The sequence below is a fragment of the Epinephelus lanceolatus genome, chromosome 19 (genome assembly GCF_041903045.1).
Source record: "Epinephelus lanceolatus isolate andai-2023 chromosome 19, ASM4190304v1, whole genome shotgun sequence".
Classification (NCBI taxonomy): Eukaryota; Metazoa; Chordata; class Actinopteri; order Perciformes; family Serranidae; genus Epinephelus; species Epinephelus lanceolatus.
This window is the reverse complement of record NC_135752.1, coordinates 13,746,958-13,771,223: the sequence shown is the minus strand read 5'-3', so window position 1 is coordinate 13,771,223 and position 24,266 is coordinate 13,746,958. Positions and strand designations below refer to the sequence as shown.

Genomic DNA, 24,266 nt, shown 5'->3' with positions numbered 1-24,266 from the left:
TTTAACATTTACATAAAATCACAATTATTGTTAAAGTTGTGGTGTCGTTAGTATTTTGACGCTATGCCATATTTTTGAACGGCATATTATTGAGAACTAGTTTTCCGCAAGCTCAGCGGAGGGACACGTCCTCAGCGCACTCTGTAAAAGCCAACGTCATTAATGTGCGCCTCGTGTTTACAGACAGCCGTCATAAATTCAATTTCCAGATGTCAGCTGCTTTAATATTAAGCACGGGGGTTATAGTTTGGATTATAATATGAGTCCGTGTGGGGGGGAAAGCACAGAATAAATAAGACGAATCTTTTAGTAAAAATTAACATTATATGACGCAGATTTTATGAAGTATTTTGTGGATGTCTGAATGTTGATGTGATTGGAAGAAGCTGTGGACTAAAAAGTTGTCAGAGGTAAAATCTTCTGTAAAACGGCACATTATAAAGTTACAGCGCGGTGTAACATGGCACCTGCAAGCAGTGATTTAATGTGAAAAGTCAAATATGGACGAAGAAGAAGATCTGGAGACACTTGGTGAGAAACTGTACACTCTGATTTACCCCAAACACAAAGAGAATGCTGGAAAACTCACAGGTGAGATGACTTACTATGACTCACTTTGATGGTTTTGTAACATTGTTAAACATATTTGCATAATAATAACTGACATAAAATCACAGTTTCCAAGCCTGTGTGTGTCCCAGGTATGTTGCTGGAGCTGCCAGGTCCTGTGCTGAGTCAGATGCTGCAGGATGAAGCCACGCTGACTGCTGCTGTGGAGAAGGCCCTCAGAGCCCTGCAGCTGGCACAGGATCCCAGGTACAGCAGCAGACCTGATCTCCTTCTCTCCATCATCATGAACATGCTGGTCTTAAAATGTGGGTTCTCATAAATCCTCTGAGCCTAAAACATTCCCAGCAGAGGACTGAGGTAGTGTTCAGATGCAGAAAGGCATATTTAATGTAACAAACACTATTACACCATCAAATTGTCTGAGGACATGTCTTTACAGGGGTGGTTTTGCCTATTAATGCAACATCAGCTATTTACAACCAAATTTCAGTGTATTTTTTTTGGGAAGGACTGTGCATTCTCATGTCACTGCACCTCTTTGCAGCAAGGTAACATGTAAGGACGAGGATGACGCATCTGTGTCCTCTGACTCTCTGGGGGAGCAGCTGTTTGACCTGGTGGATGTTTACAACACAGGCCACTCGCAGAAAATCACAGGTAAGCAACCAGTCCTGTGACTCAGCAAACACTTGATATAATGCAGCAAAATACCACCTAGACATGAAGCAACATCAGCATGTGCCGAAGTAAAGCCTTTGAGCTGCTAGCATGGCTTGGACTCTTAGTTTCACTATCATGTATACACCAAAAAAAAAATTACGAGCAACTAGTGTGTAATGCATCAAAGCAGGATTTGCTGTTCTTCAACAGGAATGCTTCTGGAGCAGCACAAAGAGGTCGTGTTAAACCTTCTTTCAGATCCAAAACTGCTGGAAGAGCAGGTGAACTTCGCCCTGAAGACTCTCAAGGAGTATGTGCTTCATTATTGTTACTTGTAATTTAATCTAAAAAATAAAACATTACAAAAGAACAAATATTTATTAAGAAATTACAGTTAAAGCACTTGTTTGAATGAATGTTCCTGCTGCTTCTCTTCAGACAGAACATGGAGGAGACAGACATTAGTGACATGTCGGATGCTGATGACACAGAGAGGCTGGGAGAGAAGATCTTCTCACTGGTCGAGGAGCTGGATCCACTTCATGCAAATGATATTACAGGTGACATGACAGTGCATCTTTGGAAGTTAATCATTTTATGGATAAAGACTAAATGTTTATAACACTAATGATATTTTGGTTTTGTACATCTATGTGTGCAGGTATGCTGCTGGAGATGGACCCAGCTGCTCTCCAACAGCTGCTCAGTGACCACTCGATGCTGGAGGTTGCTGTTCAGAAAGCACAAGCAGCGCTGGACACTCAGAATCAAACTCTCTCTACTTGAAGAGAAGAGGACAGGAACTATTTGCACACAGAATGAGACATTAACAAATAAATGACTTTGATGAGTTCAGATAACATAATGTTGGGAAGAGCTGGCACATTACTCCAGGAGATCATGGTAATACAAATTACTTATATAAGTAGCTACCTTTGTTTTATACTGACTGTTGGAAGGTCTACATTTGACTGGACTTACTGTAAATAATTAAACAGTCTAATGAGCCTTTTCTTAGTTGAAAGTAAGCTGATATTGCCCCTTTTTTAGCAGAGGTGCTCAATTTGCTAGTACAATATCATCTTTCTCAGATCAGTGGACTGAACACGTGCAAGTGCCAGTGTCGCTTGATGAAAATGTTTGTAAAAAGAGAGGATTTAATTGTAAGGCTGTAAAATATGTGCTTATTTGATATAAGTGTTGCCAACGGTCATGCTATGACAATTTATTAGATTTTGTTTTTGTACTGTACATAACGATGTAACTGTGAGATGGTGAAATGTCTTTGCTAACAGAAATACAGCAGATTGTATAAAACTAAGGATGCTGCAAATTTTTAGCCATGCACACGACATGGCTCTGTGGATGTCAGTTGTGATCTGACAGTCCATCACTTTGGTCCTCATTGAAATGTCTTACCAGGGTCACACTGGTGCATTTGCATGTATATTAGGTAGAAATTAAATGCAAACCTGACTGTAAATCCCCTTCATCACCATCCCAATGCTCCACAACATTTCACCTACCTCCTGATATCCGAACCTCTAATATGCTGTGGAACAAAATGTCTTAGCATAGCCTGTGTTCCCTTGCTAGCAGTTCATTTCTTGTTAGATCTCTGTCAGCTAATAATGTCTTTGTCATTCACTGTCATTGATCATATTTTCATCACATTTGCATTACGAGTTATGTGCAAATGTGGCAGCTCCACTGGTTTTGTTTTCCTTAGGTACACATGCTTGCCAGAACGGTTCCTACAGCTTAAGCCACATTAGATTTAAGACCCTCGGAGTGATATTTAAGACCAGTTTTACATTTTAGGGTCAATTAAAGGTTAATTTAGGGTCAGGGACAAATGTTTACTGTAACAAATAACATTACTTTTCTGATCTAGTTGAAAAGTTAGATGATCTACTTCAAATGCTGAAAAAATATTAATACTTTTGAGTGGAACACAAAGAAAACAATGAACATATTATCTTATAAAAGTATTTGGTTTGCTTCAAAAAAAGCGTGTTCATTTTACCTTTGATTAGAATTATTTTAAGATTTAACAATATAAGAAAAAACATTCATAATGTCCTACTTCCCATGTCTTACCATTTCAAAGACTTTTGAAAGATTGATTTAAGACATTGTAATACAAATTAAGGCCTTATTTATAGATAAGGAATTTAATGCCTTGTAAGGCTTTTTAAGATCAGCCGGAATACTGCAAAAAGTCAAGCATTCAATATTTAGGACAAATCTAAAAAGTGTCTGCACATCATTAAAAAGTCTTAAATTCAGTTTTATAAATATTAGGCCTTTAAAGTCATTAATATAGTCACCAATTTGAATTTGAGGCCACAAACATTTAATCTTATTTAACTGATCAATCTTTTATCTTTATCAAAATAAGTCGAGCTCTTGTCTGAAAGTCCACATCTCTGATGTTAGATATCTTTGAACCTACCACTGAACCTACTACTGGCTTTTTACTTTATACTTGTTGGCAAAATATGGATTAACCTACCTCACTCTATTAACCATATTACTGCACAGGAACACATATTTACAGATATATACATATATGCAAAGATTGAGTAAGAAAGATTTGTCCAAAAATCACTCTTACATTCAGTTAAAAATTACCTTTTTAAAAAAGCATTAAAGGTAAGTGTCTGATACCTGTGGATACCCTGATTTAATATTTGAGTGACCTTATTTGAAAAACAAAACTCTAATGAATGAAACCAACAGACATCTCTTTCAAAGTGCTACAGAGCGCAAAAAATAACTTTATTACCATTTTGTTTCCACCTTTTGTATTTACCGTCTTATGTTAAGATTTTTTACATGAGGAATTTTAAAACACTGGGGGAAACAACTCCTCCTCTGAAACAAAAGGGGACCTTTAAAAATCATAATGTGATGTCTACAAAACCACTGAATCAAAAACATTCGGGATAAAACACGGCTGAATTAAAAATTATATCAGTAAATTAAAATGACAAGGAAGTATTTAGAGTACAATTAACTCTCATTTCACAATTTAGATAAAGATTTATTTGTCTGCAGAAGCGGCCAATACAAACAATCAGAATATGAATCCATGTCATCTCTGGTGAATCATAAATGCATTTTCTTCAAAGCTAATCAGGAAAAATTAGTTGCTCTTCACACACACGCACACACACACACCTTTATGCCTACAGCTCATAAATACAATCAATCTGATATACAAATATTTGGATAGATTTATTTTTAGCGACATTTAAGACGCTGTTTTAATTCCAATTCCTACCCCTCGCTTCAGTAATGCTGTCACGTTTCTCGGAGGAGAAACCGAAGCCTGACTCGGACGAATGACCCTGACACATCTTTAAAATCAAGAGTTGTTGATGGGCAGGAGGACATTTAAATAAATATCTGAAACGGGCTGCACCCTGACACTGCGGGCTCTCTCCAACCCTCAGGTTGTGAGTGTCTCTCCTGTGTCATCCAATGACTGAGGAAAAGCAAACAACACAGCAGACGATGCATTATTGACACGATTCATTCTCACGCAAAATGCCATCTCCAGTTGACAGAAGAACACTGAAGAGCTACAAATGAACGTACAAGTCGACAGTATGAAATTAAAAAGGTGCCACTTTCTTTCTATCCATCCATCTCACATACAATCAGTCAAACACAGACATGAGGACTTCAGACGCAAACCTAAAACACAATCTGGGATGATCAGTCTGTTAACAGTGTTAGATTTGAGGGGAAGCTGGACAGCTGGGAGGAGCGACACATTTATTGTCCATGAACACGTAGTTTGTTTGTGAAAACTTTACGTGTGTGTGTGTGTATGTTAACACCATTACACAACTGTCTGTTTTCTGTTTGGATGCAGGAAAAAAGCCCTTCAAGAAAACACAGTCCTTGTTAAAAATGTACCAGTGATGATTACTGAACCAAGGAGGAAGATGATAGAGTGGTTAAGCTGTTGACAAAGATCGACATGATGGAGACTGTGATTATGCTCTTGTTAGGTGCGGGCAAAAAGAAGGGTCCTTTAGGCAGAGATCAGTATGTCCATGTGCTTGATTTCCTTCCAGGTAGGATATCACTCTATCCAACAAGTCTGTTTACACAATCTCTCTGCAAGATGTTTATTTCATCACTGGGTACTGACGCTGACCGCCCAAGCGTCCAGGGCGGTGTCCACCTCCTGATGGTGCACTTGTCTGGGGAAAGAGGTGAAAACAACAGTGAGGAAGAAGCATTATGAAGTGAAAAGGAACACAAAACAGAGAGTTTTTTAAAAATCCTCACCTGTGCAAACTGTGCAGGGTTATAAAAGGTGACGCCTCCGGTGGGTGGAGCTCCCTGGGCAGGATGACTCTGCAAGGAACAGAGTCATTACAGTGTGTGCAGTGTTTCTATTCCACCACTATTATGGGCAGAGGTGCCACGCAAGGGTTTGGCAACATTATAAAACAGAGGGCAAAGAAAAGTGATGGCGAGGAAGACTGGGATCAACAGTGAGGCAACATTACAAACCACTGTTTCACTTATTTTAGTAACCATGCAAGCTTTAGGATGACTTATCAAAGCTGTGTGTCCCAATGACAACAAGCAGTCTCCAGCATGCTTCACTCTGATCTGTGGCTCAAAATTACCCAGCGACTTAGATAGGAGATGTTTCACTACTGTAGTATATAAACAAGACTTAAAGGAATACTTCAGAGCCCAAATGACCATTTGTTTATCAGTAACTCACCCTGTGTTACACTGAATTTGTGAAGAAGACTTTATTTTTCTTACTTGCCTCCACAAAGAACACGGAATCCGAAAAACCGAAAAAATGCTCAATGAATGAAGTCTCATTTAGTCATAAGCTCAGTACTTCCCAAACAGACAGTCTTTGTTGACAGGGAACTGAACTGAAAGTGAAACTTATCTATGCTCTCTTCAAAGCCAGACTCAACTGACAAAAACAGTAATTTTACCTCGCTGAACATGAGAGCTGCCGGTCTACTGCTGCCTTCATTGGTTGTTTGTTTGTATTATTGTGTGACTTTGCTGAATCAGAACTATTTTCTTAAACACCAAAGTCACACAACAACATAAACAAACTAACTGATCAAGGCAGTCGTAGACCAGCAGCTCCTGTGTTGAGCAAAGTAAAATTACTGTTTTTGTCAGTGGAGTCTGGCTTTGAAGTGAGTATTGATTAAGTTTAATTTTTTGTTTCAGTTCCTATTTGGAAAGATGTGTCTGTTTGGAAAGTACTGAACATACAACTGGCTAAATGAGACTTGGATTATACTGCACGAATTGTGTGACAGTTTATCAATAACTGTTCTGTTAGAATTCTGTTGCTGTTAGATGCGGTCGCCTTTGACTTCAACTGATCAAGAAATTTCAGTTTCAGAATTCTTCGTCTACCAGAGGCATGATGGGAAAACGTTTTTTACAAATTCAGTGTAACACAGGGTGAGTAACTGATTATACAAATGGTCCTTTGGGGGAGTGAAGTATTCCTTAAAGAGTCTACAGCCACGTTAGCAGCTCTGTGACGCTGTACTTGGGTACATCTTTGCTTTGAACTCAATGCTAACATGTTCACAGTGACAAGCAGGGGTTGGTTACTCTGTTCACATGTTAGCATGCTAACATTTGCTAATCAGCACCAAACTCAAAGTACAGCTGAGGCTGATGGAAATATCTGTCCATAAAATTTTGATGACAGTGGTAGATGGAAAGTGAAGGGATCACCAGAGTTGTTGGAATTCATCCTGAGGGGACATGAATGTCTGAACCAAATTTTAATGCATATTTCAATAAAAGTACAAAAAAATTCAACCTCATTTTTGTGTGTGAGCAGGATTGATTTTCAGACGACCATGAATGTCTGTACAAAAACTTAATGGTAATTCTTCCAATAGTTGTTGAGGTATTTCAGTCTGGACCATAGTGGTGGAGCAATTAACCATCCACAGAGTCACGCTGCTAGCAGGGCTAAAAATAAGGAACTTTACTGTCATCACTAGTGACAAGATTTTTTTGACCATTTGCTGGGTTTGGTTGACCATAACAGATGCAGAGTTAAGTCAGACATGCTGGAAACAGCAGGTTGGCGAGCAGGCGGGTTCCTGGGTTAGATGGGCAGTGAAGCTTCAGGTGCAAATGGTGAGGCGTGCTACTAGTGATGTGGTGAGCTAGGTGGTCGGCAGACAGGGGTGAGAGTGGACCCTTTGAGGCCCAGCTAGAGGTACCTGGTTTAAATGCTGACTCACTTCGCGTGATAAAGAACTCATTGAGCTAGAACGTGAGAGCTAAAGACAGCAGGAGGGAAATAAACAGTAGACAACAAAAACACAAACCCAGATTAATAATCTTCCATGCACTGGATTAGATCTGTTTCCACTATCCACCAGTTCAGAATGAAAATAAATAAAATCAGCGTTAGAAAATGATGATTCTTGAACAACGCACATGGAGAGAATTTGATTAAAACAGCAAATGGAACACAGACAGATTTTACATTTTATCAAGGCTGTGCATTTAGCATGATTATGGGGAAAGATTTTAAACTGACATGCATGCATTCCCACGTTCTTTCACCCTCTCACATTAACTCAGGTTCATACAAATAAGCACACTGCACGCACTGGCTGTTAGGGTGTCGGGCATCATGATTCAGTGGTGGCATGATGGTACTATGGTGCTACAGGAGCAGCTGACAGGAGAAATTTGTCTTACCTCCCCGGACTGTGAGCCATCAGGCACGGGAGGACCTTCTGGGGCAGGTGGTAACAACGTGGGGTTGAACATCTGAACAGATTGAAGTGAAACAGAAGGGAATCTGGATGAGTAGAGCTTCAGATTTGGACGTATGTTGACTTGTTAAATAAACCCTGATCTGCCATCTTGACACGTTATAAAGGCTCTCTTGCATGGTTTGAATCTTAGGTGCTATCTGAAGACGACAGCTCTTTAACATATCCCTGTGTAGAAAGTTCAGCATTTGGGGAAACAATCTTTATGCTTTCTTGCAGAGAGCTGGATGAGAAGATTGATGCACCATTCATGTCTGTGTCAGAACTTAAAGCTATTGCCAGCAGCCTGCTTACTTAGCTTAGCATGGAAAAAGCCTAGCTGGTGACAAAATCCACCTAACAGCATGTCAAACAGATACCTGTGGAGCAGCGCTTGTGTTTGGTGAATTCTGCTCCTGATTTCCTCCTTCACAGCCCTCCAGAGGTTGTTGATCGTCAGGAGCTACAACAGGGATACAGAAAAATATTTTATTAAATTGTACAGTGACTCCTCCTTTGAATATAAAACAAAAACCATCTGCAACCACCAGGTGCCCCTTGTTTGAGACTGTACTGTTACACATAGAAATTAAGACATCTTATTTTACGCCTATTATTTAACAGAACTGAAACATGACACTCACCTGAACTAGGCACAAATAGGTTAGCGGGCATTGGCATTGGTGCCAAAGGAGCGAAGATGTCTGCAGGAGCGGGGGCTAATCCGCCTGGTTTAGAGATTCTACTAGGATTAAGAACATCCACATATCTGCTCTTCGTGCCTAAAAAGAAAGAGACACATATAAGTGTCAAGAAACAGCGGAAATAGGTGCGTGCACTGATTGACTCATTTGTCAGACAATTATTATATGTGGTGTCAACTTGCAACTTGCAATTCAGCAGTCAAAGGTATAATGCAAGGTCGAGCATGGCGTTCGTGAATCCTAACGCAACAGCAAATAACTCTCATCTCACCTGCTCTCCTGGAGAACATGTTGACAGGAGGACCGCCACTCGGGGGTGAGGCAGGCCCTCCGGGGCCAGGCATCTGAGGCATCTTGGGGAAGCCAGAGGGAGGCGGTGGAGGGGGCTTACTCTAAAAGACAACCATAAAATCAAAACGGGTTTATCGCTAAGCTTTTAACAAAACCAGTCCATTTAAAAAATATCAATCTGTCTTGTTGGAAAATAAACAACATTACAGACCTCCTCTTCAGGCTCGTTCAAGTCGACCCATTTCTGCTTGTTTTCATCCCAAACAATCTGAAAACAAACAACAGAGCATAACTTATTAGTTCTGGTCATATGAAAAAGCACATAAACAAAATCTGTGCCAAAATGTGAAACTGAATACAAAGGAATGCTTCAATAAGTCCTGCACATCTAACAGCTCTAACTCACAGATTTGTTATTGTCATCTGGCAAGTGTGCCTCATTCTTCCTCCTCCAGGGCCACTTTATCCAGCTACTACCTCCACCACCACCACCACCACCCTGTGTAACAGAAAGGACATGGCACTGATCACTAATGAACGCTTCAGAAGCACTGACTGAGGGTCTGAACGGTCATGTGTGTGAATATGAACCTTTTTCGGGGAGTCTTTCTTGACTTTCTTGGCCTCTTCTCTGCTGGGCTGTTCAGGAATTGAAGGCGGAGGTGGAGAGGCCTGCATGGCAGCCGAGTTGCTCCGCTCTCTTCCGCCAGAGTGAGTGGAAGATTCAGAAGTGGTGCGGGAGCGACGTCCTGAAACCTGTAGACGGAGAATAATATGTATGTACACCTTTCTTTTGAGCCCTGTGTCCAAAGAGCTTGTTTTGAGGGTGCCATGTAAAACCACAATTTGCTGTGCAGCCATATATACTTTTGTGGACACATGAGCAACCTGCTCCATTTCCTTTCTGAGAACAAGTGCAAATACAAACAAGCACTGAAAAGATTAAACTGAAAAACCCTCAGGCATAAAGTATTTTAGCAGTTTATATGTGACACACAAACTCACCATATGCATTGAGGATTGTGAAGTAGTCCTTGATCTCCTCCCAGCACCCTGCAACGGCAGGAAAAACAACATATTTTCAGTAGCAGTTACTATTTACTCAACACAAAGGCAAGCACACTTATATAGACAGAGAACTGCAATGTTGCTGAAAGAAAGAAGAATAAGGATATTTTATTTTTCAATATTCAGACAGCCAGATACTCACCAATTGAGCCATGTGGTCATACAGGTCTGGCGTGAAGGAGCCACTGGGTGGGGAGGATGACATTGGTTGAGCAGGGTGCATCTCTGGTGGGGCGTGGGACATCTGCTCCACATGTGGCATGTGCCCGGGAGAAGGGGGCATATGCTGGGGAATATGCTGAGGCATGTGCTGAGGCATCTGGAGTGGCGGGGGGTTGATTCGTACAGGCGAATGCGGCACCTGAGTGGGGGACATGTGTGGTGACATTTGGCCCACTTGAGGAGGTGGGGGACACTGCTGCTGATGGGACTGATGGGCTCCAGGGAACATATCTATCTGCTCAGACTGAGGCTGGAAGGGAGGATGGGCGAAGCCAGGATCCTGTGGAGGGTAGCCTGAGATGGGCATCTGGCCTGGTGGTCCACTGGGGGGTACTGGGTAGAACTGGGGCACGTCATTGGGGGATAAAGGCTGAGGTGGGGCCATCCCATCTTGGAGGATAGAGGTGGGAGCTGAGAGACAACAGAAGAGTTGAGATCTGATGCATTTTGTATCTGGCTCACCTCTCTAGTAAACAGAGGTTAAAGAACCACAAATACATTTATACACACACACCTGGAGGCATCAGCTGTACTCCCTGCGGTGGAGGCCCAGGCAGTAATGAGCTCATTAGTGGGTTGTCAGGGGTGGGGCCATCCAACTCCACAGGCATGCTGTAAGGTTCAGGCGGACTGGGCTCGTCTGACTCAGAACTGGGGCTGCTGCAGTCGAACTGTGCAGGAGTTGCTCTGTCTTCATTGCATGTAAACTCCCCTGTCTAAAAAAACCCAAACAAATAAAAACAAAAGGACATTCAACATTTGATTGATACATGAGAACAACTTACAAAGACAATTCAAATACCATTAATGTTGAAACTCTACAACCTCTACATCGAATACAATGCCTGAGTTTTCAAATACAGATTCATTCATGCCACATGTGCCCAGCTTTGGTTACAATCAATCCAAGTAGCACATTATTGGAAGTGCCTACACTCAAAAAAAAAACCCTCCAAAAACAAAATGCTTCATTTTGAATATCCTTTGTGTAAATAAAAATTAGTACAATTAACAACAAACACTGTTCCGCCCTCTCACCCTTATCTGTCTATCCAGCTGTCTGAGGTGGATCAACCATTCAGGCTCATTGAACAACTCCTGCTCCGGCTTCTCCTTCAGTTGGGGATCGAAGAATCGCAGCTTTTCCGACATCTGTCAACATACAGCATGAATAACATTTGTTAGAATGCTGAAAGTGGTATCTGAACAGAGGAGGTACAGGGGAAAGGACAAGAAGGAGAGAGAGTGCATACCTGTATAATCTGGCTTATGAACACAGGAGAGTAGTAGGAAGGCTGCATGAGGACATTCCTAGAGATAACTTCACAGTAGTTGAAGGCCTGAGCGCTCAGGCCTGCTTCAGCCAAGCGGCATGCATAGATCAACTTGAACACCTTATAAGAGAACACAAAGAACAAAGGACAGTGTTAGACCTCAGTAATATAATGTTACATACATGTGCTATGCCATACAGGTAGGGAAATGCAAACTATTCTTCAGAAGTGTGCAACAACTATAGTCATTTATTGTTTTTTAGGACACCTCTATGAGAGATAAACTGTGTATTTGTTTTCATTCATTTATCAGTAGGGCTGGGTATTGGTACTGGACACCTTTAAGGTATCAACCAAAATAATTCACTGCTCAGTACTTCTCCAGTCAAACAATACATGACTACAAAAAATGACCTTTGTATGGTTTTGCCTGCAGCCAATCGCCACAACCATTCTTCATTTAAATGCAATGCGTATTTGGATAACTACCACCGCATCTACAACCCATACAGTGTGTGGTGTGTTGAAGTCAAGCGTGGTGTATTTGATGGAGTCTGCAGTTCAGCGCACTGAGATGTCACCAAAATGTTCACAGTACAATAAAGTACAATAAAGAAGCTATCAAATGCAGTTCTCTCTTGGTACTGGTTTCTTCAAGGGTGCTAGTATTGGTATTATTACTGATATCATGACTTATTGTCAGTAAATACCCAAAAAAAAAAAAAAATCTACCTGGAAATTGGGCAGTGAGCACGGCTGGGAGCCCAGTGATTGAGCATACTCATAGGCCTCAGTCCTCTGGATTGCTTCATTGGACGCAAATTGGTAGAAGGGAAAACTAGAGTAAAAAGATAAAGATAAGATTATATGTAAGGCATATTATGTGCAAACTGTATTGTGGGATATAATGCTCATTTACAACGGTGTGTGTGTGTGTGTGTTCCTGCCTCTGTCTCTAACCTGTGATTGGAGCCAATCAGAACCATCTTGGTGCTCTTCTTTGTGTAAACTCCCAGACCAACTTGGGCCATCAAGTAGCAGAAGTGTGCGGCATCAATCAGCCCCTTGGAAGCTGCAACGACACAAAAAGTGTGCAGACAGAACGTGAGGTAATATGTTTGTTATGGTGAAGCATGCAACAACGTTTTTTGTTGAGACTGCCTTTTTGATTATATCGTACCAAGAGTGTCACCCATGGTGGTGATTGTGCGAGTATCCAGATCCAGAGTGTGTGTGAGGTTAGACAACACCATGGCCAGGTGAGGGCGCCAGTCACCCCACTTCTCCTCGCCACAGCACTATATTAAAAAAAAAGTAAATATCTCAAGTGAAGTGGTAATAAAAACACACCTGCAAAACACTATCTATGCAACTCCTTAAGAATAACTGTGAAAAAAAGCGAGGGGTTAACTGAAGGGGGTTTGACGTAATACTTACAGTGGCTGATGCAGGCATCCTCCCTGACATCAGCTGGTACACCGTCTGCAGAGGGTCATTGATTGGCAAACTGTTGGCAAACCTAAACAACAAAGATAGACAAATTAATGGTACCTCTGTGAATCTGTAAAAACATTCACAGAATAAAGATGCAGTCAAGTTTATGAGTCACAACCTTTTATGTCAGTGGTGCTTTACCTTGTCATGACACGTGCATGTGTTCTGTTGTCCATCTTACTAGCCAACAGCAGGGCATGTCCCCAGAGACCTCCCTTCATAGCTGCTTCGAGTGCATCCTATTTCACAGACGAAGACATTTCAGATTTCACAGGATACTAGTTAAATGACTCTACAACAGTTAAAGAGGGTATTTCTTTACCTTCTTGCGGCCAAACAGTAACAGCTCCCTGAAGCGTTCTGTTTCCTTGCCAAGGTTCTCTGGTACAGTCATGAAAGTGTCCGATAGCAGGGACAGTGGTCCAGCTCCCGGCTCTTCCTCAGCTCGTGCCAGTGGCTCATTGTTAAAATCAATCAAGTTGGCTTCATTAGGACTTTTGCCGGGAAGCCAGACAGAACGATGCTCCTTCAGCAAGAGGTCAGCGATGTCCGTGCCGACCACGGTCTTTAGAAACAAAGTATGGCAATGAGACAGTTGTTTCAGGCAAGTATGTCAAGTTACATTCCTACTTTGACAAATTCCAAGTTCTGTTCACATAGTCTTACCCCGTTCTGTCTACAGAGTAGCATGATGAATTCCCAAAGCAGGCGCGCAGAGTCCCTGTCCAACAGGTTGTTGTCACGAGAACACTCCAGCGCTTTGTTCTGGGAGAACTTTATCACATCCACTTTATGAGTCTCCTCCCTGATGGACAGGACACAAGAAGTGCAACGGGTTAGCAACAAGTATTGTCTGTGTAGCCAAAGCCCAAGAAAAGAAACTAGATGTTCTTGACCTGTTCATTAGTTTTACATGTTTAGTGGGAATCAATGGGCTGCGGGCTGAGACACAGAGGTGAGGGAAGTCGTGAAGTACTAAGAGACAGAATAATGCATTGTTGATTTTGGTGTTTTCATGAGACTTGTTAACGAAATCAAAAATATATAACTTTGCTAGGCTTGTCCTTTGAATGTCAGTGACTCAAAGCCATGCGTGATGGACAATAAGGGCAAATGCACTTACTTAACAAGAGGTCCTGGAAAAGCTCGTAGCTCTGTCTGATCCGGGGTATCCTGCAGCATCGTCTGTAAATACAGATATGGTTCAGAGGAAATGTACATCTATCATGTTCTAATTTTTTCCTGTCAGGTTAAGCAACATGTCTCACATATTCTCAAGAGCCTAAAGAAGCAGTCAGGGTGCTAAATTTTACTGTAAAGCAACTGGTTACATAGTTTTCAGTTCCTTGTTCCTTTTAACTATTGCACTAGTCTTTATGTGTGAGGGAATGGTGGAAATAGTGTAAGAGTAAAATAAAGACCCTATACTTAGATCCCTTCCTGTTGTCATTAGGTCTTCATGAAAAAAACGCAATGGACCAAAACTTCCTACATTAAGGTACTGGAATACAATCTTTTATAAAAGTACCTCCATGCTGTGGATATCAACGAGAGCAGGCTGTCCAGCTGAGGGGAGATTGGGCAGAACTTGGACCAGATGACCACCAGGTCCGAAGCGGGCACAGCGGTGGGGTATGGTGAACTTCTCTGGGGTTGCAGGACGAGGAGGAGCTACACGGAAGAAATCAGTAAGACCAAGAGCAGGTGGGCATAGGAAGGAACCAACATAATATTCAAAGTCTTCTGCCTACACGCTGGTCTAATCTGTTGGTATTTTTGAAGCATTACCAATCACTAAAAATAACAACTTTAGCATTGTGTACTTACGTTGCTCAGGGGCGATCCAGGTGCTCTCTGTGGGGTACTCAGAGGGATAGAGGTACTGGCTGTAGTTCTGGGCGGCATCGGCCTGGTTTGGGTACTGTCCATAGGAGTAGTCCACAGCCAAAGTGGATGATGTGGTGTCATAGACTGCTGACACTATATCAGGCTGGCTTCTGTATACCTGGCTCTGCAGGGCGGGAAGACAAACAGAGTTAATTATCAAATGGGAAGACAAATAAAACAAGCAAACACCCACATACTGTAAGTTGCACACATATTCAAGAGCAAAAAACAGTTAAGAAGATTCAAAACAACTTTAAGGTGAGCAGAGTTAGCCATTTGTTAAGTATGACACCAAAAACATTTTTGATTTCAGATGAGCTGCCAGGTCGATATCTGTGCTGCTGATAGTTACTGGGATGATGCTGCAAACTTTATGCAAGTCACAATAGTGTAAGTGTGGAGTAAATAGTGCAGTCCTAATAAGCATTTAGAATGAGAGCAGACAGTTAGTCTCAAATATCAGCACATACTTCTCACTCGAGGTGTCATGAGACTTACATAACCAGAATTACCGCCTTGCAGTTGTATGCCTCTGCCAGTCAAGTTGGAGTTTACATCCATGTCTTTCCAGACTCACATGTGGCCAAGACAAAGCTTCAAATATGGATGTTGCTGCAAAGAAGCTACAAATTCTAAAACGTGCTTCACACACATCTTCGACCTGGCAGCACAGAGGATCTACACAATCAGTACAGTTTCAAGGTGAGTACCAAAGATTACTGACACCAGTCCAGAATCTGACCAAATGTCTTCCCTTCTGTTCATGTGTTATGACTTGTAATAGCCAAAAAATGTTTTTGCAGAACATTATGATGTCACAGTGAAGATGAGCTTTTGAGCTTGGTCCAAAAATGTGTTTCATGAGGTCACAGAGACCTTGACGTTTGACCTTCAACCATGAAAATGTAATCAGTTCATCCTCGAGTTCAAGTGGACATTTGTGCAAAATTTGATGACATTTCCCGAAAGCATTCTTGAAATGTTCACAATAATGGTGGGACTAATAGATAAACGCATGACCCCAAAACGCGATGCCTTGGTCCACAGCTGTCGCAGAGGCATAATAAAAACCTGATGTAGCCATTATCAGCTATCCCACTTACTTGCATATAAACTGTTTCTACAGAGGTGACACAGGTCATCCTAAAATTGTCAAAGAACTGTTGAATAAAGCAGCTGAGAACCAGGAATGATCATCCGACTGCTGCAAAGCATAGCTAACAGTAAAGAGAAGATGCTTCAGGGGATGTCACGAGAAACCAACCACTATCTGAATGTTGGCTTCATCCTTTATAAGTGATAAACCACAACAGAAGAACATCCCTTAAAGCAATAGTTCCAGGTTTTAGAAAAATCACTTATTTGATTGCTTGCAGAGAACTAGATAAGAAGGTCAGTATCACTCTGACATCTATGAATATGATTTTAAGAAGCCATTTCCCACTGTTTCTAGTCTATATGCTAAGGGAAGCTAACCAGCTGTTGGCTGTAGCTACATAATTAGTGATTCAATCTTCTAAATCTCTTCAACTCTCTGCAAAAAAAAAGTAAGCCTTCAGTACTGTAGGAAAAGATGTATCCGAGTTGCTCTAGTGGCTAGAGCTTGCTATGAGTGCAGGAACCCCACACCAAATGTTAAACACATTCCTGTTTTCTTTCCAGCTAATTTTGGATGTAAAGAAACATTAAGTACACCTTACAGATGATACAACAAGTGGCTCAGCCTTTGAGCCCCTGTATTGTATTATAGCAACAGGTAAAAAAAAAAAAACAGCCAACACATACAAGAAAAATCTGCACATGTACCTGTTGTGATCGTGAGCTGAAGCTGCTTCGTCTGCTGTGGTGGCTGTGGGAGCTGTGCACGCTGTGTGCCGACTGCTCGCTGTGGACGCTGCGTCTGTCAAAGTCGTCGCCGTCTCCACGTCGCCGGTAATCTTCATCAAAACTGGCATCATAGCCAGGATAGTACCGCCACTGATCATCATAGCCCTCTTTCCTGTGGGTAAAGTTTACGGCATTACATTTTCATGAGGCAATTTGGCAAAACTACGTGCAACAATGTAGTCGATGAAAAGTCATAAATGTAACAAGCAAATCAGAAGTAAATCTTAACGAGGCTTCTGTTTTAAATCTACTGAATCAATTTTCCATCAGTCACAAATAAATCGACAAAAAATATACACCATTAACAGCTACAACACTTTCTTACACAGCTCCATCTATTACCATGTATGAATAAATGTAATTCACATGGACACAAATGGCTTTCTTTGCATACCTGGCAGGATACGGCTGTTGATTATAGTAGCTGTCTCTGCCTCTGTAGCCATCATCATAACTAGTCCAGTAGGACTGATCATAGTATCCTCTGTAGCGCGGGTCATACTGTCCGTAATTGTATGCTTCAGATAGAAAATATGGAGAGGAGTAGCATTAGATTCATATCAAAAATCATTATAAATGCAGGAAGACTGTGTTTTGTGAACTAATTATATTACAACAAATGCAGTGAGGAAGAAGAAGGGGATCATGCATGATATTCATTCTAGTAAGCAATCACAGCTTTTAACTCTGTGGCTCATACCTCCATAATCATAGTGCTTGGCGTAATCTGCATAATAATCATTGTAGGCACTTCGGTTTGCTCTCTGGTACTCATCAGGATAGCCTTGCCTGTGGGAGAAAGCAAGGAGAAGGTGAGATTTACAGGTCAAGTGCCATAACCATCTAAATATTTACTTAACACACACGTATCCGGAACAAAACCAAACTCGCCGAGAGGGATTCCTTCCCTAGTTTTCAATATTCTCTTAATTAAGTAAGACACTTTGTAAATTGCACAAATAAATGAACAACAAAATAAAAAAGTGCTCACTTGGCATGAGGTACATGCCACAGAGGACAGAGAAACACTTTCACACACCTGGATGAGGGCCTGTCAGAGTACTGACTGGCTCTGGAGCTGGGTCGTTCTGGCTGAGGCTCTCTGTACTGGTAGTTTGGATCACGATACCCTGCGGACTGTCCTTCATATCTACCATACCAAGGATCTCCTCTACCTCTGTATGGACCATCCTAAAAGATAAAAGCAACAAGGGACTTTCTGGTCAAATTCTTACATTTCATGGCAGCAGTTGCTCATGCAGGTTCTTCCTGCGCATTCTGCAAGCTAGCATAAAAGAAAAGGATTTTCCACATACTTGATAATAGTGCTGTGCTCTGGGATCCCCAGGTGGAGGTGGGTACTGGCCAGGAGGATAAGCTGCTCTGCTATCTGGGTATTCTCCATAATTACCATAATAGCCACCATACATCTGCCCAGGCACTGCAGGAGGAGGCCCATAGCCTTGCTGGCTGCCTGCAGAGGAGGGTGGTCGAGGTGGCTCTGCAGGAGCTGGCTGGGGAGCTCCTGTAGGTACAGGTCCTCGAGGCCCTGGAGGGTATCCAGCAGGGGGAGGAGGGGCACTCCCTGCAGCAGGCCCCTGTGCTGGAGGTGGATACTGGTCACGGGGAGGTTGTGCTCCACTTGCTGGAACAGGAGGAGCATCATTTTGTCCCTGCGGTGCAGCTTGAGAATCAGATGTTTTAGGAGGTTCAGCCGCTGCTGGCGGCTGGGTGTTTGCAGCTGCTTGGGAGGATGCTGGTGGTACCTGTGGGGTAGATGAAGAGGCCGGGGTCTGGACAAGGACATTCCCTATCGCTCTTCCCCCCTGCTGAGCATCTTTGGTGACCTGTAGGTAAAATCCATTACTAGACTGTGGAGACTCGTGCAGAGAAGAAGGGTGGCCAGATGCTTGGTTTTGGGCTTGTGATTGGTGCATAGAAAAATCAAGCAGTTCATAATTTGATGGCTGATTATGATTAGAGACAGGAGCAGTCAGAGAAGCCTGTGGATTAACACCGATAGCAGAGTGGCTGTCTCCAACCAATGATTGGCCCCTTGAAAGAGGAGGGCGGACTGGCTGAGACTGCGGCGGAGCTGTGGGGTCTGATGTTGCCGCTTCTATGTTGTCACGGGTCAGATTGAGCGGGCCTTGGTTAGAGGCTGACGAACTGAAGCTTACAGGTCCAGGGGGAAAAACTGGATTCTGATTAGAGTTTACTGAAGGCGGTTGGGAAGTACTGGCACCCTGTCCCTGTGCGAGTGATCTCACAGGGGGGGTAGTTTCCCTAAGGCTACTTTGACTGGGTGCTTGAGCAGGGGTGCTGGGGGGAATCACACTGTAATTAGATACTGGCGGGGCAATTAAAACAGGCTGGTGGAGCGAGTCAGACACAAGAAGAGACGCATAGCCCAGGTTGCCTTGAGAGTCAGTTGGCTCTGCCTCACTCACCTGTGGTGGGTTCTCTAGGTTCTCTGAGTGCTGCTGTGAAGTTGGCTGGACTCTCTGGGAGGGCTGCAAGTCCAGTGGGGCATCCTCTGGGGGTTGGATGACATCAGCACTAGGCTCTCGTAAAGGGGCAAGAACTGTCGGGGCAGCAGGGGCTAGGAGAATGTTAGCGCCCAAGCTAGGAGGATCATGCTGTGCCCACAGAGTAGTGGCAGGGCTCTCACAGGGTCGACTGGCCCCAAAAGCACGGGATGAAGGTCGAGAGTGGGAATGAACCACTGGGTGTGGTAGATGAGGAACACCACCTCCCACCCCAGCAGGCAAGGGGTGTCCTGGGCCATAAATATTTTCCATATTATCTGGTGGCTGCTCCAGGTTGCCAGGTGTAGAATCTACACCCCCTTCCGCTACCATTTTAGCCCTATCGACCTCAGCAGGACGCACTCCAACCCCATGTGAGCGCACAGGTTCAAAAGAGCTGTTAGCACTGGCCTGAAAGATACCAGTTGGTTTGGGAGGGCTAGGTGTGGGAGGCCAAGTCTGCTCCATGGGGCTCTGTTGTGCACCCATATCTCCAGCTGGAGAAGTGTCAATCTGCTCAAAGTAGCCTCCAGTGGCAGCAGACAGGTTAGCATCATCAGTGAGACGAGGACTCTCCTGCTGAATAAAGGTACCTACTACTCCATGATGTCGACGAGTGCCACTTCCACTTCCATGGCTCATATTGCTATAGTTGGATGACACACTGGCAGATCTAATTGGTCTTGGAACAGAATCTGGAGTCTCCAGGTTAGGCCCGGTTTCATACTGGTCTACTCCATGGGCTGGAGTGGCAGCAAGGCTGCCGCGGGTTTCACTGGGTAATACTTCCAGGTTCGGGACACACTCTAAATTCTCCACATGGTCGTACTGTGAATCAGGGGGCTTCTGGGTACTTCCCTGTGGCGCATGGTTGCCATCATTCATGTACGGTAGGTGTGAATGATCTTGCGGAGAGAGGCCTTGGTAATCCAAAGGTGCATCTGCAAGGCCACTGTGGGCCTGTGGGTTACTGTGATGCTGAAAAGATCCAGGAATACCATTCACTGCTTTATTTCTCTCTCCTGCCAGTGTTTCTTCATTTTCCACATCATTGTCTTTGAAGAACATTGACAGTGTACCAGACTCCTGAGAGTATGGGACTGGGGCAGGAGCAGAACTAGGCCCAGGACCAGTGTTGGACGCATGCTGAGATCCAGTAGAGTCAGGCCCGGGCTGAGGATGGGCCACGCTGGTCCCCATTTGGTGGTAGCCTGAGTCCTGTGGAGGTTGGTTGAACCACGAGTCCTGTGGGGCAGAGCTCTGACTGAAGTAGCTCTGGAAGTGAGAATTATGCTGCTGGGGTGCATTTGGGTCAGGCCATTGAGAGCTAGGGGCCTGTACAGGATTGTGGAGAGGAGGTGGTGCCTGATTCTGGGGGTGTCCAGGTTGTGTTGGAGGAGTGGGGGTGTTCTGATGGGGTGATGGGGTGTGGGAGGGGTACATCTGGGTCTGCGTAGGTAAATTAAAAGTTTGTGATGGAGGGTCACTAGTAGGCTGGAAATAGTTCTGAACTGAAGGAGGGCGACTTCCGTGATCAGGGGCCCACTGGGAATAGGAGGTGGCGGGAGGCACAGGCTGGAAGGGCACAGGCTGGGGAGGTGGATGTCCTTGAAATTCCTGGTTAAAAGGTGTCTGACCCGCTGCTGGGGCAGAGGCCACAGGTGGTGGCTCTGGGGCCATGGATGGTGTCTGTTCTGTTGAATTAAAATAGCCCTGTTCACTATGTGAGGATGTATATCCTGCTGGACTGGGTGCTGGGTAAACACCAGGAGATGCTGTACTGTGAGGGTTGAACAATGTCACCCCTGGCAGAGAGGATGGTGGGGGACCAGTGGGAGCAGCTGGGACGTCCTCCTGTGTCTGTGGTTGCGGAGGCAGCCCTGAGCCAGCTTGAGAGTACATGGTGTTTGGTGGGGCTTGCATTGGTGGAGGGTTGCTGTTGGGTATTGTTGGGAGACCACCTGCAGCCATAGGGGGAGGAGCTCTGACAAAAGCAAAAGGGTCCGTCATGGGTTGAGTAGCCGGTGGCATTGCGGCAGTAGCCGCTGCTGTATGTTTGTGAGGCCTGGTCCTGCGGAACATATTGGGCCCAGAAGGAGGTGGGCCAGAGGCTCCTGGGGGTCCAGTCCGAGGAGGGGGCTGCATGGTTGCAGAGCTAGCAGGTGCGAGGACCACGTCACTCTAGTAGATGTTCACTGAAGAAACCAAAGTCAGGCAAAGCTGAACAGAGGAAAGGAAAGAGGGAGTGGTTAACAAAAAGCTACTCATGCCTCCGATGGGCTTTACCACACCTATGTTTGTGTAATGGTCTATGATCCTTTAAACGCACAGTAGGCTACAACGTGGCAATTTCTACATCAGTTTAAGGATGTTATGACAAATAATAAAGCAAGTGACCAATTGTACTAAATGCCAAGTCTGACTACATCACACACTCTTAGTATAATGGTTTTACTTTAATATCTTGGTGCTCTACTCAATTAGAGGAAAAATGAGCATACAAATAGATGCAAACATTTATTTTATTCTGTGGGATTGAAACATGTCACATATGAGAAGAAAATATCTATTACATGGTAATCAAATTGCTTAAGGGGAAAAATCAAAACAAAATTCTTAAGGTAATATCACTGAAACAAGACAAGCTGCTGAGTAAGGTCATTTTTCACTAGTAGAGGAAAATCAAAAATCCTTAATCTAAAAAAGCACCTACTATAGATTACACACAGCTTTTGCCAGAAGGTCATTTTGAATCTGGTGTCTTCTAAAAACTATTGACAAATAGTATGGTGCCATTGCAGTTAAAGTTATATATTGGTTGGGTCAGATGAGAACAGTTAATCTGGTAAAACAAAGCGAAAGCTGATTTTAAGATTGCACTTCCCAAACAGGAACTCGTTGATGTAGCTAACGGTTAATGAGCAAAATGTCAACCAAGTCCTGCTGCTAACTAACTAAGCTACATTTGTGCAGCTCTATTGCTTTTGTTGGTAACGTTAGTTGTTGTCGTGACACTTTAATAAAGACGCCGCAAACACAAATCAGAAGATCGTAAAACCACTATCTATGTCCGGATTGTGTTATTATACCGATCGGATACAAAACGTTACTTGTGCATCTGTCAGGAGGAAGTTCAAGGGAGCTAGCACGGGCTGACATTGAGCATTTGAAAAGATTTAAAGGGAAATCAACAACAAAAAGAGTTAACCTAACGTTAGCAGGAAAGTAGTCATGGCCAGATCCGCTCTAAAACATAATCCCGGATCTTTCAAGTGCCCCTGGTTATCAATTGACTCAGAGCCGTTGCAAGCTAACGTTAGCGCCGACGACGAGCCAACTCACCGACAGTCAACATGAAACAAAACAAAGTTAGCTGCTGATACATAACGTTACGCTATCTACTTCTGATCATTAAACACACTTGTTGAACTCTAACCAGTAGCTTACACGTTTCGTTGTGACACGGCATTAAATTAACGTAACGTTACACATTAAGCTGCCTATGAGGAAAGGTCCAGAGTGCTTGGCTCAACAGCTAACGGTAAGGCTAACGTTACATTGCTCCAACGTTACATGTCCTGAACGCCATACCCAGCAAAACACTGCCATGTAAAGTCGCCTGTCGTCTAAAGACTGTCCGAAAACGAATAATTTATCATTTCTGTACATATTTCACACTGACAGAGGCAAACGCCGAGCAGTTACAGGTCGCTGACCACTCGTCGAGCATAATTTAACAGGTTCACTGCCTGGTCAGTTAGCATTAGCATCGGTGCTTAGTTAGCATCAGTTGCTAACTAGCCTAAGCTAACTACAGGGGTAACAGTTGAATATCTGCCACAGACACCAGATCGAAAAGTTCAGCGTAAAGCATCGTGAATGATAGTATATATTTACTCTTACCCGATGTCGGAAATGTGTACAAATATAAATATATTCTTACAAATGTGCAGGACAGTGAGTCTGACACACCGCCACCATCTTCAATGAACACATCCTACTAGTCTACGTGTACAAGCAGCGTCACGGGCCAAACAACGGTTGCGTCACCACAGGGCGGGGCCTGTTAAAGGTAAGTTCCGTTTATTTATCTAAATGAATTTATCTGCAACCAAGAATTGACTGGCATGCAGTTTTATGCTAAAGTCATGCCAGTACCTGTGTTGCTGCAAATGGATATGTCCCTCTTACGGTATGTCAGGCACACTGGAATTCAAATGGAAACCAGTATCGGAATTCTGATAAAGAATTGAGTAAAGGGGGATGGGACATTAAAGCTATTGACAGCAGGTGCTAACAATCAGGCGTGGCCCCATAGAAACCGATGTATGGTATAAATGATACTTTGTAAATAATGTAAAGGGCACTGAGAGCTACAGAACAGTTAAAAGGCAAATATCCACAGTCTTGACCCTTGCTGTTCTAAAGACGTGGATATGTATGTGAACTGCATGCCAAAAAATTCTCCATGCCTGAAGGGTTTTCCACAGTGAAATGCTCAGGCAGCTTTAATATTTCATGGGCACGTGTTACTGTAGGACCTTTCTGATCCAACTGAGCTAAATTCAAGTGTTGAAATGGCTAAAAATATAGATAAATAACAAATAAAACGAGTTTAAAAAATACCTGCATCAGTGTATGTAAATGAAACATCCTTGCAAAATCAATTGAACAGTTTCCATATAGTGCAAATCAAAGTGATATAGTAGATACAGTATTTCTTAAATATATATGTATATAAAAATGTTATATTCATGCATAATAATACATTATAGAATAATCTGTACAAATGATATACATATAATAACAATATTAACTTTATTAACACGAAGAATAACAGAACACAACAAAACAAACTTCGACATTATATTTGAGAATAGTACAGAA

At 43.1% G+C, this 24,266-nt stretch overlaps 2 protein-coding genes across 6 annotated transcripts; one reads left to right on the top strand and one right to left on the bottom strand.

Annotated features, from left to right (window-relative positions):
• The first annotated feature begins 173 nt into the window (after nt 1–173).
• LOC117269477 (uncharacterized) lies at nt 174–2,653 on the top strand. Its single transcript, XM_033646494.2, has 6 exons — nt 174–591; nt 702–816; nt 1,115–1,227; nt 1,441–1,540; nt 1,669–1,790; nt 1,892–2,653. Exons 1-6 carry the CDS (start codon nt 501–503, stop codon nt 2,014–2,016), a joined length of 666 nt encoding a protein of 221 aa, XP_033502385.1. The 5' UTR covers nt 174–500; the 3' UTR covers nt 2,017–2,653.
• A 1,326-nt stretch (nt 2,654–3,979) lies between these two features.
• On the bottom strand, nt 3,980–23,401 carry sec16a (SEC16 homolog A, endoplasmic reticulum export factor). Of its 5 annotated transcripts, XM_033646569.2 has the most exons (32): nt 23,323–23,401; nt 19,302–21,599; nt 18,168–18,698; nt 17,891–18,042; nt 17,552–17,640; nt 17,246–17,369; nt 16,771–16,963; nt 14,905–15,088; nt 14,606–14,748; nt 14,201–14,262; nt 13,744–13,882; nt 13,400–13,642; nt 13,219–13,316; nt 13,021–13,102; nt 12,764–12,881; nt 12,544–12,655; nt 12,316–12,421; nt 11,563–11,703; nt 11,348–11,461; nt 10,824–11,025; nt 10,230–10,720; nt 10,025–10,072; nt 9,611–9,775; nt 9,426–9,518; nt 9,231–9,287; nt 9,000–9,120; nt 8,669–8,806; nt 8,405–8,487; nt 7,969–8,040; nt 7,482–7,541; nt 5,536–5,604; nt 5,234–5,447 (listed from the first exon to the last, which is right to left on the bottom strand). In XM_033646569.2, exons 2-32 carry the CDS (start codon nt 21,522–21,524, stop codon nt 5,373–5,375), a joined length of 6,528 nt encoding a protein of 2,175 aa, XP_033502460.1. In that variant the 5' UTR covers nt 21,525–21,599; nt 23,323–23,401; the 3' UTR covers nt 5,234–5,372. The 5 variants fall into 5 exon arrangements, with proteins under 5 accessions (XP_033502458.1, XP_033502460.1, XP_033502455.1 ...); XM_033646567.1 differs by having other exon boundaries at nt 3,980–5,447; nt 7,503–7,541; nt 18,168–21,599; XM_033646564.2 differs by having other exon boundaries at nt 18,168–21,599.
• Between the last annotated feature and the right edge of the window lie 865 nt (nt 23,402–24,266).

Excerpts from the sequence above, each read along its gene's own strand:
- LOC117269477 (XM_033646494.2), top strand. The coding sequence starts at position 501 with ATGGACGAAGAAGAAGATCTGGAGACACTTGGTGAGAAACTGTACACT. Across the intron at positions 1,228-1,440 it reads CCACTCGCAGAAAATCACAG|GAATGCTTCTGGAGCAGCAC; the intron begins GTAAGCAACCAG and ends GTTCTTCAACAG. Across the intron at positions 1,791-1,891 it reads TCATGCAAATGATATTACAG|GTATGCTGCTGGAGATGGAC; the intron begins GTGACATGACAG and ends CTATGTGTGCAG.
- sec16a (XM_033646564.2), bottom strand. The coding sequence starts at position 21,524 with ATGCAGCCCCCTCCTCGGACTGGACCCCCAGGAGCCTCTGGCCCACCT. Across the intron at positions 17,641-17,890 it reads TCTGACAGGCCCTCATCCAG|GCAAGGCTATCCTGATGAGT; the intron begins GTGTGTGAAAGT and ends TTTCTCCCACAG. Across the intron at positions 8,041-8,404 it reads ACACAAGCGCTGCTCCACAG|ATGTTCAACCCCACGTTGTT; the intron begins GTATCTGTTTGA and ends CAATCTGTTCAG.